This window comes from Mustela nivalis, assembly GCF_964662115.1.
Source record: "Mustela nivalis genome assembly, chromosome: 9".
NCBI classification, from domain to species: domain Eukaryota; kingdom Metazoa; phylum Chordata; class Mammalia; order Carnivora; family Mustelidae; genus Mustela; species Mustela nivalis.
Genome location: NC_139028.1, coordinates 49,800,842 through 49,816,855, shown reverse-complemented (window position 1 = coordinate 49,816,855; position 16,014 = coordinate 49,800,842). Strand labels below are relative to the sequence as shown.

The following is a 16,014-nucleotide window of genomic DNA, read 5'->3' as shown; positions in this document are numbered from 1 at the left end:
TAAATTTTATATCATAGTATTTTCAAAATTCATTCTATGAAACTCTACTCAGAGGAGACTACTCATAAATAGTAATAAAAAAAAACATTCTAAAGTTACTGTACATTAACATATTTAAAGAGTGGCAAGTTCTGGGGGTGCCTCCGTGGCTCAGTCAGCTAAGCATCTGCCTTCGGCTCGGGTCATGATCCTGAGGTCCTGGGATCAAGACCTGTGTTGGGTTCCCTGCCCAAAGAGGAACCTGCTTCTCCCTCTCCCTTTGCCTGCTTCTCCCTCTGCTTGTGCTCTCTCTCTCTCTTTTCCTGTCCAATAGAGAAATAAAAATCTTAAAAAAAAAAAAAAAAAAGAGTGGCAAGTTCTGAAGCAAATGTAGTCATTTAACTTAGAGTTACTGTGTTTTCCAAACTTTTAAAACTCTAAAATCTTTTATTTTATGAAACACCTGTTACTACTGAGCAGTTTAGAAATGCCAATTTACTACATTATGTAATTTTCATGGGCATACCATTCATATAATCTATTATTTAACATTTGTCCTGTTACAGAAACACGATAGCTATGTAAAGCTTTCTTTTACAAGCTATATATAAATAAGCCAAATGTGTCTGATATATATACCACATAACTAGTCTGCTTATATAAATGTTTATATGGGTCATGTCCCTCAAAAGACTCATATGTCACAGCAAAAATAAATGTTTTTGGTCTGGAGTAAAAGCTAATTAAAAATATTGGTTCATGTGGCTGTTCTCCTATAATACTTTTTGTTTAGGACTCTAAGAATAGTCACAGAGGCTGAGACTACAAGTTTCCTTCATAGAATTTACTAAAATCTTCTTTAAAAAATAACAAACAGGATAAAATGTAGTAACTAATTCTGAATTTCAAAATACTTCGAGAAAAAATAAAAATATTATATTTAAGAAGATAATTTCATTAATATAATTCCATCTATTTACCTACTTATGTATCTAGCTGACTACCTTGAAACAGTAAATGTTTGAGATTTATTTTTTAAAAACTGATCATTCATGTATAGTATAACCAAAAAATTAACCAGTATCCAGCATAGATGATAACAGAAGAAAAGCATTCTTTCTGTGGTGTTTAAGATCATTTGGCTAAGTCATCTTAGATGGACAATTCTAAGGTTGCATGAATTCCAACCTCAATAGGCTTCCTCTCCACCCCTGCCCAGTGACATATGCTGTAAGTTGGACAAGAATTTTTTATAGTTCCACAAACATATTAGATATAACATTTCTAAGCTGAATATTAACTATATAATAAATTCCATGTTGCCACGAATAAAAGCTCTTATCTACTGACCATTTGTCATGTACCAGGAATGCTGGAAATGAAAGAAATCCCACCAGTTATTGTAATTCATTTCTGCATTTAAAAAAAGAGGAACTGAGTTATAGAGAGCTCAAGGTAATTTTCCAAGGTCAAATGCACCAGGGGGATGGATTTTTTAGTTCACTGTTATTTCTATTGCATTGGCTGGTTTTGACTGGCCTACCATGAGTCTATGGAGTCTTAGAAGACTCATTTGGTCTTTAGAAAATGATTTGCTGTATGTGTTCCAGGTATCTCACTTCCACCCTAAGTTTATATAAACATATGCCCATTTATATTACTTCAGAATAGAAGACACTGAAGCAGTAGAATCTGACAAAGCACACAAAATGGTTTTCTTTTTTAAGATCAAACATATTTTGTATCAATTTCCATATGTATAAGAATATATGTATATACATATTATATGTGTATAAATAATACAATGTAGGGAAGCAGAGAGAAGCTATGTTTTAAAATCTACATTGTTTTTCTCTTCCACACATCATGCTTTTACGTTTTAGATAACCTGTGTTCAAGGAGTGTAAATTTGCTTAAGAATCCATCAAAGTAGAAAGTGATTTGACAAGTAATTTTTTCCCATAAAATTATACAGATATGCCCATACATGCACACACAAACATACACACATAGACACATATATAGATGGACTCAAAAGTAAAATGTCTATATAGATGTGTGTATGTTTGTATACACAACCAGACATACACAGATATATAAACACCCATAATCTATATTATTTTTATGATGTAACCTCTATCAACACAGATAACTGTGGAACTATAATTTGTATTTATATTTCCAGACACAAAGTCAAGGTTTAATCCCTACATGCTTCATTGTTTAAAAAAAATAATATGTCTTAAAAGATGTTTGTAGATGTCTTTGAGGACAGCATCTCTGGTTGGTTTGTGGTTGGTTTACATTTTTAATTTAATCTATTGTCCATAGGCTACTATGTAAATCCCATTATTCAAATGTGTAGATCACTCAGAATTTAAAGATGAATTAATAGTATGGCTCTCTGGGTCTTGGAAAAACACTATTAAGACAACATTCTAAACATTTAAGGGGAAGAATCTTAAAGTCATACCATAGTTTCTTTTTTAATATTTTTCAAAAAGTAACTGACTTCACAAACACCAACTATAACATGATTTAGACAACTGAGAAACAGGCAAGGGTACTTTCAAATGCTAAAAGAAAACACATTTATACAAGTACAAAGCAAAACAATGCTGATAAAAATGTTAAGCTTTTATGAAAAAAATCATTTGCAATTCACATCAAAATAATTTAACATTCTCTATTGTTTTAATAGTACAAGCTGCAACAACAAAAAAAGAACAGATACGCGCACACGATTTTAAAACCAAATCAGTTAAAGTGCAGAAAAAAGTAAATACAAGCACTTGTAGCCCACACAAATCTTTTAGGATTGGCACCATCTTTCTAAAACATCTATATTCTATATAGATTTCTAATTACAACACCACCAGCAGCTGCCATTGAATTCTAGAAATACACACAATATACATAGTATATTTGTTCACATTGGGAAGATCAGTGAAATTCAGCCAACTATTTTATACATACCTCATTCTTCAACAGATAGTAGAGAATCTCCCAGGCCTCAGACCCTCTTGAGAATGAATTTTGATTTATCTTTATGCTTTTCACTGATCTGTATTTTTTCACAGTATAAAATTGTAAATGGTTAACTATAGAGATTCTGCCAGCTCGAGGGTTATTAAGAAGCTGTGGCTAAATGTGAACTCAGATAATACTTTTGAAGTCTCCAAAACATGTACATTTTGCTGGGAGACTAGCATAGGAAGTGTTTTTTGTTTTTTTCTTAAAAAGTGTTAAATTCCTGGTTTGGAAGTCACAGAACTGCAGCAGAGCCATTGTAACAACTCATTCACAGTCAGAAATAGCTCCTAGTCTTCCTGATGGCTTGCTGGGAACAGCAGAAGTTTGGGAAAGACTTTGACTAACAAGGATTAGCACATTCGGGGATTTACTGTTTTTCTTTGCTTCTTTCAAATCTCATATGGTTTTCCTTTGCGTCCTCCCTCTCTGTTCCCCACCCCTCACCCAGAGAGATGCTTCTTCCCAATCCACTTAGGGTCTTCTCTGCCCCTACTCCTCTCCCAAAACAGAAGAGTGAGTGGACTGCTTAGATGGTCCATATAACTTGATCAAACTGGGTCTTCTTTCTTTCATCCTGGGACCAAACTGTCCTGTAGGGTCACTTTTCTGAATCTTAGCATTTCACTGTACTTTCCCCTTCCTTTTGGTCATGCTGGTCCAACTGAATTATCACTGGACACCAGGAACAGACTGTTTTCAAGGAAATTCAATGAAAATAGGTACCCAAATGAATTGCGAAGTTCATATCCTAGCCCTAGAATGAATATTCAGTTCTCCTTGTAGATTTATTACTTGGAACCTGGTATTAAAATTGGCAAAGAGACAGAGCTAGCATCATTCCAAAATAAAAGATCCCAAGAATGCATTACGAATAATATTATGTATTATACAATGTACTGAATGAAATGGCAAAGGGTGCAAAAACACAGAGAAAAATACATATTGTTTTCCTTCAATTGGATAAGTTATTTTTCTTATTACAGTTTATCATAATTTCATATAGAATTATCAGATGGAAATTTAATTTTGCACTAAATTTTAATTTCTGATGAATTTTCTCATTAAGGTAGTGTACTTTTTAACGAAATACATCACTAAAAGTTTAGAAGAGGAATTTGCTCATAGAAGAAGCTTTTAAAACTGTTTTTCTATTGGTCAATACAGAATAAAATGGAAATCAACCAAAGGGTTTAAGAAGCAAATTTAAAATTTAGACAATATTTGGAAAGGTTTCAATGTTTAAGAAATCAAGATGGTAATCCCCAGGTGAATGCCACCCTTTTCAAGAGGATTGAGGGCTGTTTATGCTTCAAAATTCAAAATATTTACATTTGTTTTTGAAGTAGAGGCAGACATTCGCTTTCAATGAAACCATAAAGTTTGGCTAAATTCACTCTTTCAAGAGTCTCATTGGAACTGGGTTTCAGGGTGCTCTGATGACGTTATTTTCAAATCTGGCATGGGAAGTTTGATTTTTGAAAATTTATATTTTACTAAATTAATGTGTGCTTTTAATATTTTATACTGGGAGATTTGATTTAAAGATTTAAGAACAGGTATCAGGAAAGTCAAGCAGTATACGTATTATAAATTTTAAAACTGGGGAATGGTAAGTTATGTGAATGGATATATTTCCATTCCTCAATTCCTTTTTTAAAGTAGATATACAATAAAAAATACATGCCAAAATAAGGATATTGAGCTAAAGAAAAAGGTTTCATTTATTTTTCTTTCTGCTAAAAATGTACTTCTGCCTCAGCAAATCTTTTTCATAAGGCTATCTTTAGTATAAGGCTAGATCAACTAAACTCTAAATTTATAGGATACCTCCTCCTTTTATCACCATCCTTATTTAAAAATTAAAAACGAAACCAAAACCAAACCAAAACAAACAAACAAACAAACAAAAAGAAACATTTGGCACCTGAGGAGAGCTGTAATGGGAAGAAGAAAGAGATGACAGTGGATGCAGGTCTCGAGCTATGAATACTACCTATATGAGCCTATTAAAGCACATGTATTTCTATTATATCTTTAAATCTCTTTTCTGCAGTATTTAAAAAGTGACAGTATGAAGTGCACAAAATCATATTAATTATTTTAAAAAGGAAATATTAATAATTGCTTTGCCTCTTTTTGGAATGGCTAAGAAAGACTGTGGTTTATATTCATTAAGGTTCCTCTGTTTTAGTATTCTGTATTGCTTTGAAAAATCTACATTTGTCATAGTTCATAGCTGCCCTATTTAAGCAGCCGAGAGAAGTTAAAATCACTGCTCACTGGCATAGCTAAATCTCTGCTAAGCCGACTTGACACAGTTTAAAATTTCCAGTGTATTAAGATTGTGTTAACTTTTCGAACAACAGTCCCTTCAATCAAGACGCTGTCTTCAGTGGGTCTATAGACCATTCTTCCAGTGGTGGGACTCGAAAAGAACAGAGGAGCTCTTTGTGCATCAGGTTCTCAAAGAAAAGGAATGAAGAAGCCCAAATGCATATATTAATATTTTAGCTGGCAATGCTAATGGAACAGCATTCATAAGGAGGAGTGGCCACATTTCATGAAAGAGATAGCCAAGCTGGAGCTCAGGAATTATTATTGTTATTGTTATTGTTATTATTATTATTATTATAAAGAGAATTTCCAGCTACACAACGTACCCCAGTGAGGGAATTACAAAACAGTATTCCAGAAAATATTTTTTTTGCTACTCCAGTATTGATTGGCAACATGGTGAAATAGTCAAGAAATCTTCCACTGGTTTTCTTGGTTAATGGAGGTGAATTGAAATAACTAGGTGGACTCCTGGATGCAGGCTTCTGGAAGAGGATTTCAAACCAAATCGGAGAGGAATGTCTCTGGTAAAAGTCCTGCACACGTCAGCGCAGCACACATTATCCCGTTGTGTGTTATGCATGGGACACGCTCACAACAACGCCTCAGTAAATACTGGGCCCAGGTACTGCTTTTCAAGGTCTTTACAGGACAGAAAAAAGAAAGAAAAAAAGAGAGAGAGAGAGAAAGAGAAAGGTTGACGTTTTGGTCCCAGATTTTGAGTTTGTTAGAAAATGTACATTCATGTTTGGTGAATCAAAGAATCTTCTGGGAAAAGAATTAAAGTAAACAAAACTTTTTACAGTTGCTTATTAACTATGCTCTTCCCCCTCCATTATGCTGTTTCACGCTCATTGCTTCCCTAGAGCAAAGCACTTGGTATGGAACCGGTTCGACAGACTCCTTGTCAGCCCTCAAAAAGATAAGCAGTGTTTCTTAAAAGCCCGTGTTTTCTAAGGCCACTAGAAGAAAATCTGCCAGAAGATTTGTGGTTGGTGTCTTCGTCGGTTGATGTGAAATAGCACTATTAATCTCATGTTTCCGTTGCGGGTGCACTTGGCATCTTCCACCTCAGGTCTTAACCAGGCGACTCTGCTTGTCACTAGGTCTGCGTGAACGCGGGAGGTCTCGGCTCCGTCGGCGGAAGCCAGCGTGGTTTCCGAGGACATTCACAACGACGAGGAGCTCTGAGTGTAATCTCTTATGATCAGTGTGTCATATTTGGGAGACGATGGGATACAGAGGGCCGACTCTGACACCGGCGAGTTGGGGGTGGTACTCCCCGAGTCCACCGAGTCTCTAAAGGGGGACGGCGGGGTGAGAGCCACCAACTCTTCCAGGTCCGGCTTCCCCGCCGCAGCCTCGGGCCCGGCCCCCGCCGGGGGCTCTTCGGCAGCGCCCCCTACCGGCGGGGCCGCCGCCGCCGCCACCGCCGCGGGGGGCGCGCCGCCCGTGACCTCGATGGCGGGCAGCGGCTGGATTTCGGCGAACGTCGTCATGGTCGTGGGCAGCTGGATCTCTTTGGGGATCAGGTAGGACGAGCAGAGCGGGGCGCCCACGCCGGGGCCGGGCGCCGCGGTGGACAGCATCATGGAGTTGAGCTCGCTGATGTTGGCCGTGAAGCGGGTCACCACGCTGCTGATCTGCTCCATGAGCGAGCCCTGCGAGGAGCTGCTGCGCGCCGCGGGCTCCGAGTGCAGCGACGGCAAGTCGTCGTCCGTGCGGCTGGCCGAGCCCGCGCGCTGGCTCAGCGTGCTGATGGGCGACGGCGAGCGCGGGCGCGCGGGCGCGGGGAAGTGCTCCTCCGCCTCCGCCACGTCGTACAGCGCCTTGGGGCCGGCGTCCGGGGGCTCCGCTCCCCCGGGGCCGCCGCCCGCGCCGCCCGCGCCGCCCGCGCCCCCGCCCGCGCCGCCCGCGGCCCCCGCGCCGCCGCCCGCGCCGCCCGCGCCCAGGCCGCGGCTCTCGGTGCTCTTGGGGAAGGGCTTGATGACGGCCGTTTGGTTGGGGTTCTCCTTCTTGTTGATGTGGATGGACAGCCGCTGCCACAGGTGCTGCCCCCGGCTGCTCTTCTCGTTCTGGGCCCACGTGACGGATTTTCCGTTGGAGCTGCGGAGAGAAGGGAGACCAGAGGTAACTCGGAGGTTCCCCAGTGCTGGGTGACGGGACTCGGACTGGGAAGGACTTCTCCTGGTCTTTCAGGAAAGAAGGCTTCAGAGGACACCCCGGGCAGAGGTCTTAAAGAGAGGCCTTCGGCTTATCATTACCTCGAAACTGTGTGGCAGGGGACGGTAGGGAGGATAAAGGATGGAGATTATTGGAGATGTAGCAGCAGTTCTGAGCCCGCCCAGGAGTGCAGGGGCTGGTTAGGCCGCAAAGCTAGAAACCAAGCCTTGCAGTATTGTGGCGGTGTGCAGAAGTGCCTGGTACTGGGCACGAGCTTCTTGAAGTTGGCGGCCTCTGAAAGGAAACGGTAGAACTAGGACCTCAACTCACCAGCCCAGTCATCAGAGGGGAGGAAAAGGGTAGGAGTCAAGGGTTACCAGGAAATAGACAGCGGTTCCAGTTCACTTTTTATCCTGCAAGCCAACTATTGGTGTATTTGACTAGGGGTTTCTTTCGCAACTCCAGACTTTGAACATGGTTTTAGTTAGCCTGGCTTATCTGCTGGAAAATAGAAATTCATTGAACACATACACAAATTTCTAATTAATTAGAGCGTTTCTACTTCACCCCAATTTTCCTCCCAAATTTGTTTTTAGGCTTATAGCTTGAATCACAATTCTATGAGAGAGCATATTGCCTTTGGCACCTCGCATATTGATTTCCAATTAGGGTCTTGATGCGTGTTTCTGGCTCACTAGACTTCTTAGGACCTTTCCTCCTCTTCCCTTTCTCTTAGCAGTCCATTTTGGTTTCCACCCTGGGGTCTGAAAGCGCCTCTGATGAAGATGGAATTGGTGCCACAGCCTCAGGTCCTGACTGTGTCCTCCTTACCAGTAAATATGACACAACTTCTGAAACCACAGATCCTCTCTCAGGAACCTCACTAGTGGTCAGAGGATGTGGCCAGACCTTCAGGGATGTTCTGTGGAGAGAGTGTGGGGGATATTGGGGATTTCTCATGACAAAGGAATCCAAGATCTCTGTAGGGAGGGGATCTCTTTCTGTCCTAGATGGTGTGACCAAGTGAGAACCTCGAGCAGTCTATGAACAAAAGGCTTTGGCTACCCAGTTTTCTCATCTCAGCCAGGGTTGATGAAACTTAATCATGCCTAACACTCATATAGGGCATTTGTCCGCTATTTGTCCTGGCAGGACCCCAGGAAGATTCTGATGGTCTGGATTGGGTTCCAAGGATCTATGCATTTTGCAGCACTCCATCCCCAAAGTGATGACACTGCAGGTGTTTCCCAAACCGAGAAACTCTAGCAGGAAGCTCTCCTTTCTTTCTGAGTTCCCATTGCTCCCTTGGCCTCCTTGCTGGAGGACTGAACTGCTTTTTTCCAGGAAGGGGTCTGAATTGTATTTGGAGCCCACCTTCCATGGACTGCCAGATCCACTCTGCCTGAGACACCTACTCCTTTGAAAATAGACCCATGTTTCTGCAGCTCCTATGACAGGATGCTTCCTCTTTCCCATCCTGCTTCTCATTTTTTACATCTGTCCCTTTCCTCTTTGTGGTCTTCCTTTTTCTGCTCTTCCTCTGAGATCTCATTCTATTTAATCTACCCAATATTTTGCAACCTCGTGTCATTCAGAATTCTGGAACGAGATATGTCCTCCTCCTCTGCCCCTCTTCCTGCAAAGGATGGATAAATTCTTTCCAGGTTTGGAGGCTGACGTGCATCTCCAGTAGCAGAATAGGCCCTGCCAACCTAACTTTTCCTTTGCAGATTTGTTTCTACATTTTTGCATTAACCTGACCTGCCACCTTTTATGTTTTTAGTGCATTACTTTCTTCTTCCCAGGTGTCTACTAACTTCTGGAACATGGCACAGAAGAAATGGGCCAGACTATTTATGGGATTTCATTGGGAGGATTGTTGCCAACAATCCCTTTTCTCTCCTACCAGCAGGATAAGAAACAGGTATGTTGGAAAGGACAATTAATCTTTCAGGTTGCTGAGGCCGCTTTTAATACAAAGCATGGGCTAGAAACTAGAAGCCTAACTGGATTTATCCTACCAAGCTTTACTGTAGAAAGATTCTTGCTTCCGGCATAGAGAGGTTTTGATGGAGCATAACTCTGGCTATTAATGGTGACAGGAATCACATGTAGTGGCGCCTAAAAACATGATGGCACATTGAAAAGACTTTGGATGAATGTGCGAGAAGGAAGCTATTCTACCCAGCCAGTCTGCACAGAGTGCTGACATTGCGGCCGGCCATGCCTTTGCTCGTAGTGTCTATGGTCATATGGGAGAGAGAGCACAAGACAGACAAGTGGACACCAGTGGAAACGGATGCAGGAGACACCAGAGAAATGGAGGCCAAATCTGAGCACTTCCTTTCATTCCTTGGATTATGACAGGGTTTTTTTTCCCTCCAGAACGGGAAATTTTAATAAGCACTTTTTGGACAAATGGGATTTTCTTAAGATAACGGGACTATTGCATGGTGTCCTCAAAGTTCAGTAGACAAAGGAACCTAAAATCTGGGTTCTAATCCTGGATCTCCCATCCTGGATGATTGGAAAATAATAGTCTGAAAGCCTTGATCAAAAGCAGAGAGGATGTAATTTAGCAAAGGTGAGACAGACTGTACAAGTGTGAAAGGTTCTTGTAAGAAGAAGGTATCTAAGAGTGTTAGTTTTTTCATTCCATGTGAATATTGCATTTCAGAAAATCAATGTACTCATGTGGTTTTGAGCTCTGGCTGAGAAACAGGGAATTCAGTGTAAAGTAAAATATTTTATGTGGTAAAGCCATAAGATTTTTTTGGTTGTTCCATCGGGTTTGGTCTGTGGTCTTTTTCCATGCTAAGTTGTCTGCTTAGTGATTGCATCCACTTCACTAAATTCTACAATATTCCACAGTTTACATCTTCCCGAAATGCTCTTTCATGGTGTTCCCTCCTCCATGTCTCTTCCTTGCATTTTGACTAAGCTCTTCCTATCAGGTTTTGTTTGTTTGTTTGTTTGTTTTTCAGATTTTACTTTAATTGCTTTTTCTTGAGATGCTTTTCTGACCCTGCCTTGAATGCTTTTCTGACCCTTCTAACCTTGACTAGGTTAGAACTAGGGTTCTTCTTATCCTGCTATAGCCAGGGTACCCAGTGCATGCGCTCCATAATATGTTTGAACTAATAATTGAGTGGATATATGCATTTCATTTAAAAAAATCTATACTGATTGTTTTTGTTAGAATTACATTTTAAAAATAATTCAATATTTAAAAAAAACCTATTTCTTTTGTTTTATGGATCAATCTACTTTTCATAGAACTTACTGTAATCAGTAGTGCTCAGTGTATGCAATAAAAGATATTTAATTAATTAAGTACAAAAACACAGCTCTTCATTTCTACTATGAAAATCACAAAGGATTTGTTCCTTTTTTGGTAATTTATATACATATATGTGTATGTATGTAGGTACATATATATGTGTGTGTGTGTGTGTGTGTCTGTATTTGTTTTAGTGAAATTTCTCAGTGATGGAAGTTTATGGAGGCAGTGTTGATAGTAGCCCCAGAATGTGGGTGTATGATCTGGCCCTGAGTGATGGTGGGCAAATCACTTAACACCTTTGTGCCTCTTTGTTCTCTCATATAAAAAGGAAGAAATAAACCTCCCCTTGCTTACCTCACATGATTTCTGGGAGGAATCCAAATGGTAGTACACGTGAGGGTAATTTATAAAGCACAGCACCTCTACAAACTTCACCATCAAATCTTACAACCAGTTGAGATAAAACCATTATTGTTGCTGTTGTTGAGATTTTTTTTTTTTTTTTTTTTGATCAGGATTATACATTTGTCTTAAGGGCCCTGAGGTAAGACAAGAGAAAGCAAACTTTTCCTTACCTGTCTATAGCACTTGACCTTCCCCACTGAATATTTTAGGCATTAGAGAAAAAGGAGGAGAGAGGAATGGAGAGAGACAGAACAGATGGTTTGCTACATCTGGAAAGGATAGTTTGGCCAAAAAAACCTGTAAAAAGTGTGCTCTTTCCAGGCACCAATTAACCCTTTGCCAAATATAAAACTATGTTTTCTAATGTTCTTTCTACTATACAATTGGTTCTTTTCTGGGAGGGAGAAAAGAACATTTTGATAATGTTATTTGAGGATTGCATTTTTTGTTTTTGTTTACAGTTTGTGTCTGCCAAAATGACACCAGCTACCCTTATTCTCAGAAGTTTATTCTTCCTTTTTCTATTCCATGGATGACACATAAATAATTTATTCACTTCAAGCAGGCTCTGAATGCCAGCTCAATGACCTCTCCCAGTTTCTCTATTCATCTGCCAAAACCTGTAGGAATTAGCATTCTGCCATGGCAAACCATCATTAGGAGGCAAATGTTAATAAAGAGAGTTTGATCATTCAAAAAGTCTATGGAATTTAGAAATTTTGTGTTTATTTTAAATGGCTGTTGAATTTAAAAAAAAAAAATTAAAAATGACTGTTGAATGACCGGTGTGGTTCTTTCCTGAAAATTGGTTAGGGTTTTATTAAGGCCATAGAAACAATTAAAATCCTCAGAACACTTCACTGAATGAAAAAAACTATGCCTTTATCCTCTTTTGTTACATGGTTTAAGTAGTACCTTCATGAGTTGTACAGATTTAGGGTATCAGAATAATCAAATATATCCTTTGAAAATTAGCACATTCTTTTCATGAAAAAATTATCTTCATTACTACACCTGTCTTGTTTATGATTTTGAGTTTAGAAGTAGCCAGGAGAGAGGAATAGTAAGATTATGAGCTTCCTAATACATAAAATATATATTTTTTAAAGGTTTTATTTATCCATTTGACAGAGAGAGAGAGAGAGACCGAGCACAAGCAGGGGGAACAGAGGCAGAGGTAAAAGCAGACCCGCTGAGCAGGGAGCTACTGCGGGGCTCAGTCCCAGGACCTTTGAGATCATGACCTGAGCTGAAGGCAGACTCTCAACGACTAAGCCACCCAGGCGCCCCTACAAAAAAATACTTTAAAAAATTTTTAAAAAGCTCGTAATGTCATTAGCAAATATGTCTTTGGAATGACTACAGAAAATACTAGGCCAGTAAAAGAATTTCATGAATTAAGAATATTATAAGCAGAAAATTTCCAATTGCAGTTCCATTTTTCTGCACATTTCATAGTTTGTTTTGAATTACAAAGTATGGAAATACATTTTTAAAAAGATAATGAGGAATTTGATATTGTTCACATTCAGACACTCTAAATTAGGTGGAATACTTTCTTTCTGAGCCTTGCCTAAAATCTGACATCTTGATTTTGACAATTACACTGAGAAATACACCATATATAAGAAAATGGCAGAATCATCCATATAAATTTCCCCAGTTACACCATAAATGGATGTAAATATCTATCTTGCTGAAAAAAACAAGTTAAATGGCTGTGATGATGTATGCATTAGAAACACACGTATAGACAAAGACACTTGAGTAAATGGAAATGAATTACCTCCAGTGACACAATAATTGGAAGCACTATCACCTTATATTTGCATCGTGCTTTATAAAGTACTTTAGGAAAACGGATTGTCAGAGTTAGATAGGATCCATGTTTTGGTCCTTCTTTCAAAAATAAAACTGAGGCTCTGTGAGATAGGCGATTTGCCCAAAGTTAAGCAGTGAGAAAATGACAACGTGGAACCAATACCATCTCATGATTTCCAATTCACTTTTCATGAAAGTACACCACCCATATTTGTTTTTTGAAGTAAGCTGTCCTTATTTCAAGCCCTCAGATGTTACCTGGTGATGATAGGCATTTTTAAGTCGATAAGTTAGTCATTTGATTTATGTTCTCTATTACCATATGTCTTCGTTCTTCTTAATCATATACTTTGAAGTCTCAAGAAAGCACCTTATATCACTCTTTGGTTGTTAACTCAAATAGCATAGGTTGACCCGGGCACTTACACTTGGCAAGGATGATACTGGATGCCTCGATGATGAAGGCACTTTATACCACCATATAAATAAAGAGCATGGAGCAATTTTTAGCCCCTCTTTTTCCCTCCATGCTATGATCTAGTTGTCTTATGTGTAGCACACTTTTCTTCTCTCTTATTTTGGAATGCCACTGAATGAGAATGGTGTAATGTCAAGGATAACTATTTTGCAAACTTTGACATTTTAACTGATATTGGTAACAAGTGATATGTGATACCTCGGCAAATGATTGTGATTGATCAGTATTTTTTGGTACTGTGGTGGAGAGCTGCTGACATGAGACTTCCCTCAAAAAAGGCAAGAGAGAAGATGCACGTAGAAGGCTAGGAATATGAGTTATTCCTAGTATTTTGATAGAAAGAGGTTGTTTATCTTTTCCCTAGGTCCTTGAAAGAAAGAAGCAGATGGACAGTTGGAAGGGTGCTGAGGACAAGGAGAATGAGAGATTGTGGAGCATGGGAGCAAGTAGTTCATTGGGTAACTGTAGAGTACAGATCACAAGGGATTCAAAACTTCACAAGAGGAAGAGATCATTTCTAGCAGGAGGGAAGTGGCCAGGGAATGATGCTTGCCTCAGGAGACAGATTGTATCTACACCTGGAAAAATTAGTAGATTATGGCAAAATCCAAAAAGAGCAGTAGGCATTACCCTCTAGGAAAGACAGCAGTGACATAAGTTCAGGAATCCACAAAGGATATTCTAAGATAAGCAGTAGTCCTATATGGGGATGGATAAAGCATCAGCAGGTTAAGAGTTTGGATTTTCTTGTTTACTATAAAAATGTCTTGGGGCACCTGGGTGCTCAGTGTGTTAAGCCTCTGCCTTCGGCTCAGGTCATGATCCCAGGGTTCTGGGATCAAGCCCTGCATCGGGCTCTTTGCTCAGCAGGGCAGCCCTCTGCCTGCCTCTCTCCCTATTTGTGATCTCGCTCTCTCTCTCTGTCAAATATATAAATGAAATCTTAAAAAAAAAAAAATGCCTTGTAGCCACCCATGACCTACAAGGATCTTCTTCTTTTTTTTCCTTTCTTTTGCTATTTTAATAACTCATTAATAGTTATTAATGAGTTATTAATATTCTTATCAGTATAGAGAGGTGGTCTAATATATTTAACCAGAGAGATATGGTCTAATTATTAGATACATATGTAATCTACATACTCAATCAATAAATGAATGAATATCTAACGAAATACTCATGGGTTCTTTTCTGTGTTATTCTTTAACTGTAAGAATTCTTTTGTGTTATTTAATCTTTTAGGCATTCCATATTTCTGGAGCTCCACAAAAATAATTAAATATAGGAAGCCTGCCAAAATCTGCTTTAAAACCTCACTGCAGATTCATCCATTGACCTTATTCCTTGTCTGCTCCAGTCCTGGTCGTACTTCAGGAATATGTTAAGGCCTAATTAATATCTGTTAAGTTAATTAGTCCTTCAGGCAATAAGGAACCAAGAAGATTGAAACAAGAAAAAGAGTGGTGTCTAGGGTAGATTTAAGAAGCTGTTATCATAGTGCAGGGACACAGTGTTAAGATGATAACAGGCAGGTGTGGAAAAAAATGAGGACGGAAAGGAATATACCGATCTGAAAACTATTGTGAAAGAAACGACATTTGTCCTTGCCTATTGGTATCAGAGGAATGCAGAGAAAAGGTTGCTCACTGGGGAAAGAAATTTCAAGGAAGGATTTGCAAATAAAGTGGAGATTAACGAGGCCTTAAAGGCTGGGGAATGTTAAAATAACACGTATAAACAAAATTCAATTAATATGTGTGTTGCATATATGGCAAAACAGCTAATGCCACATGTTCAATCCCAGGAAACCCTTCCAACAACCTTGTGGAGTGGATTTTTGCCTCCCTTTTTAGTAGCTGGGAGTGAGCTACTGGCTGCCTGCTTCTATGATAATTCCCTCAGAGATCATCTCTTACTAGGCATTTAGTCCCTAATAAAAATCCTTGTGGAACGAGAACCACTTGGCTCTATTTTAACTAGGCTTGGGTTCAACAGGATGCTTTTTCAACAGATCACAATCCATGGGGGGGGGGGGGTATTAAAGTTTCTTGCGCTTCTAGGTGCTACTCCCCTCCCCCCCATCCTCATAAGGAGAAAGCATCTAAGAAGGTCATAAAGGGCCATAAAGCAGGAACATGTGCCAAGCAAAGGCATTCTGTTGGATCACTAAAGTCTCTTCTTTCTCAAGTGAAACTATTTTTTTAAATTTAAAATTCAGTTAACCTGGGCTCAAACCTCAAACTAAACCACTCCTTGTACTGAGATATAATTTCTAGACTTTAGTTGAGGTGCTTCAACTAAGATTAGAGGATTTTTTTTTTATCCAAACCGGAAATTATTTTCTTCCAGCAATTACCATAAAGCCCAGATTACAATTTCATAAAGAGGGAACATTAGAAGACATGGCTGTTTTGCACCCCTTGGTTGATACCACCGAGACGCCTTGGTGGAGGAATCCAGCTTGATTGAAAGCTTGAATAAAACATGGGATTGGGATTGGTGACTAAGAGGAGGAGAA

At 39.4% G+C, this 16,014-nt stretch overlaps 1 protein-coding gene across 2 annotated transcripts in view; it reads right to left on the bottom strand.

The window, feature by feature from the left end:
• Positions 1–719: 719 nt before the first annotated feature.
• GRM5 (glutamate metabotropic receptor 5) overlaps positions 720–16,014 on the bottom strand; it is a 558,863-nt gene continuing 543,568 nt past the window's right edge. For both annotated transcript variants that reach the window (XM_082749014.1, XM_082749013.1), the window contains one exon: positions 720–7,452. In XM_082749014.1, the coding sequence (XP_082605140.1) occupies positions 6,516–7,452 (937 nt within the window). In that variant the 3' untranslated portion in view covers positions 720–6,515. The remainder of the gene's footprint in view (positions 7,453–16,014) is intronic.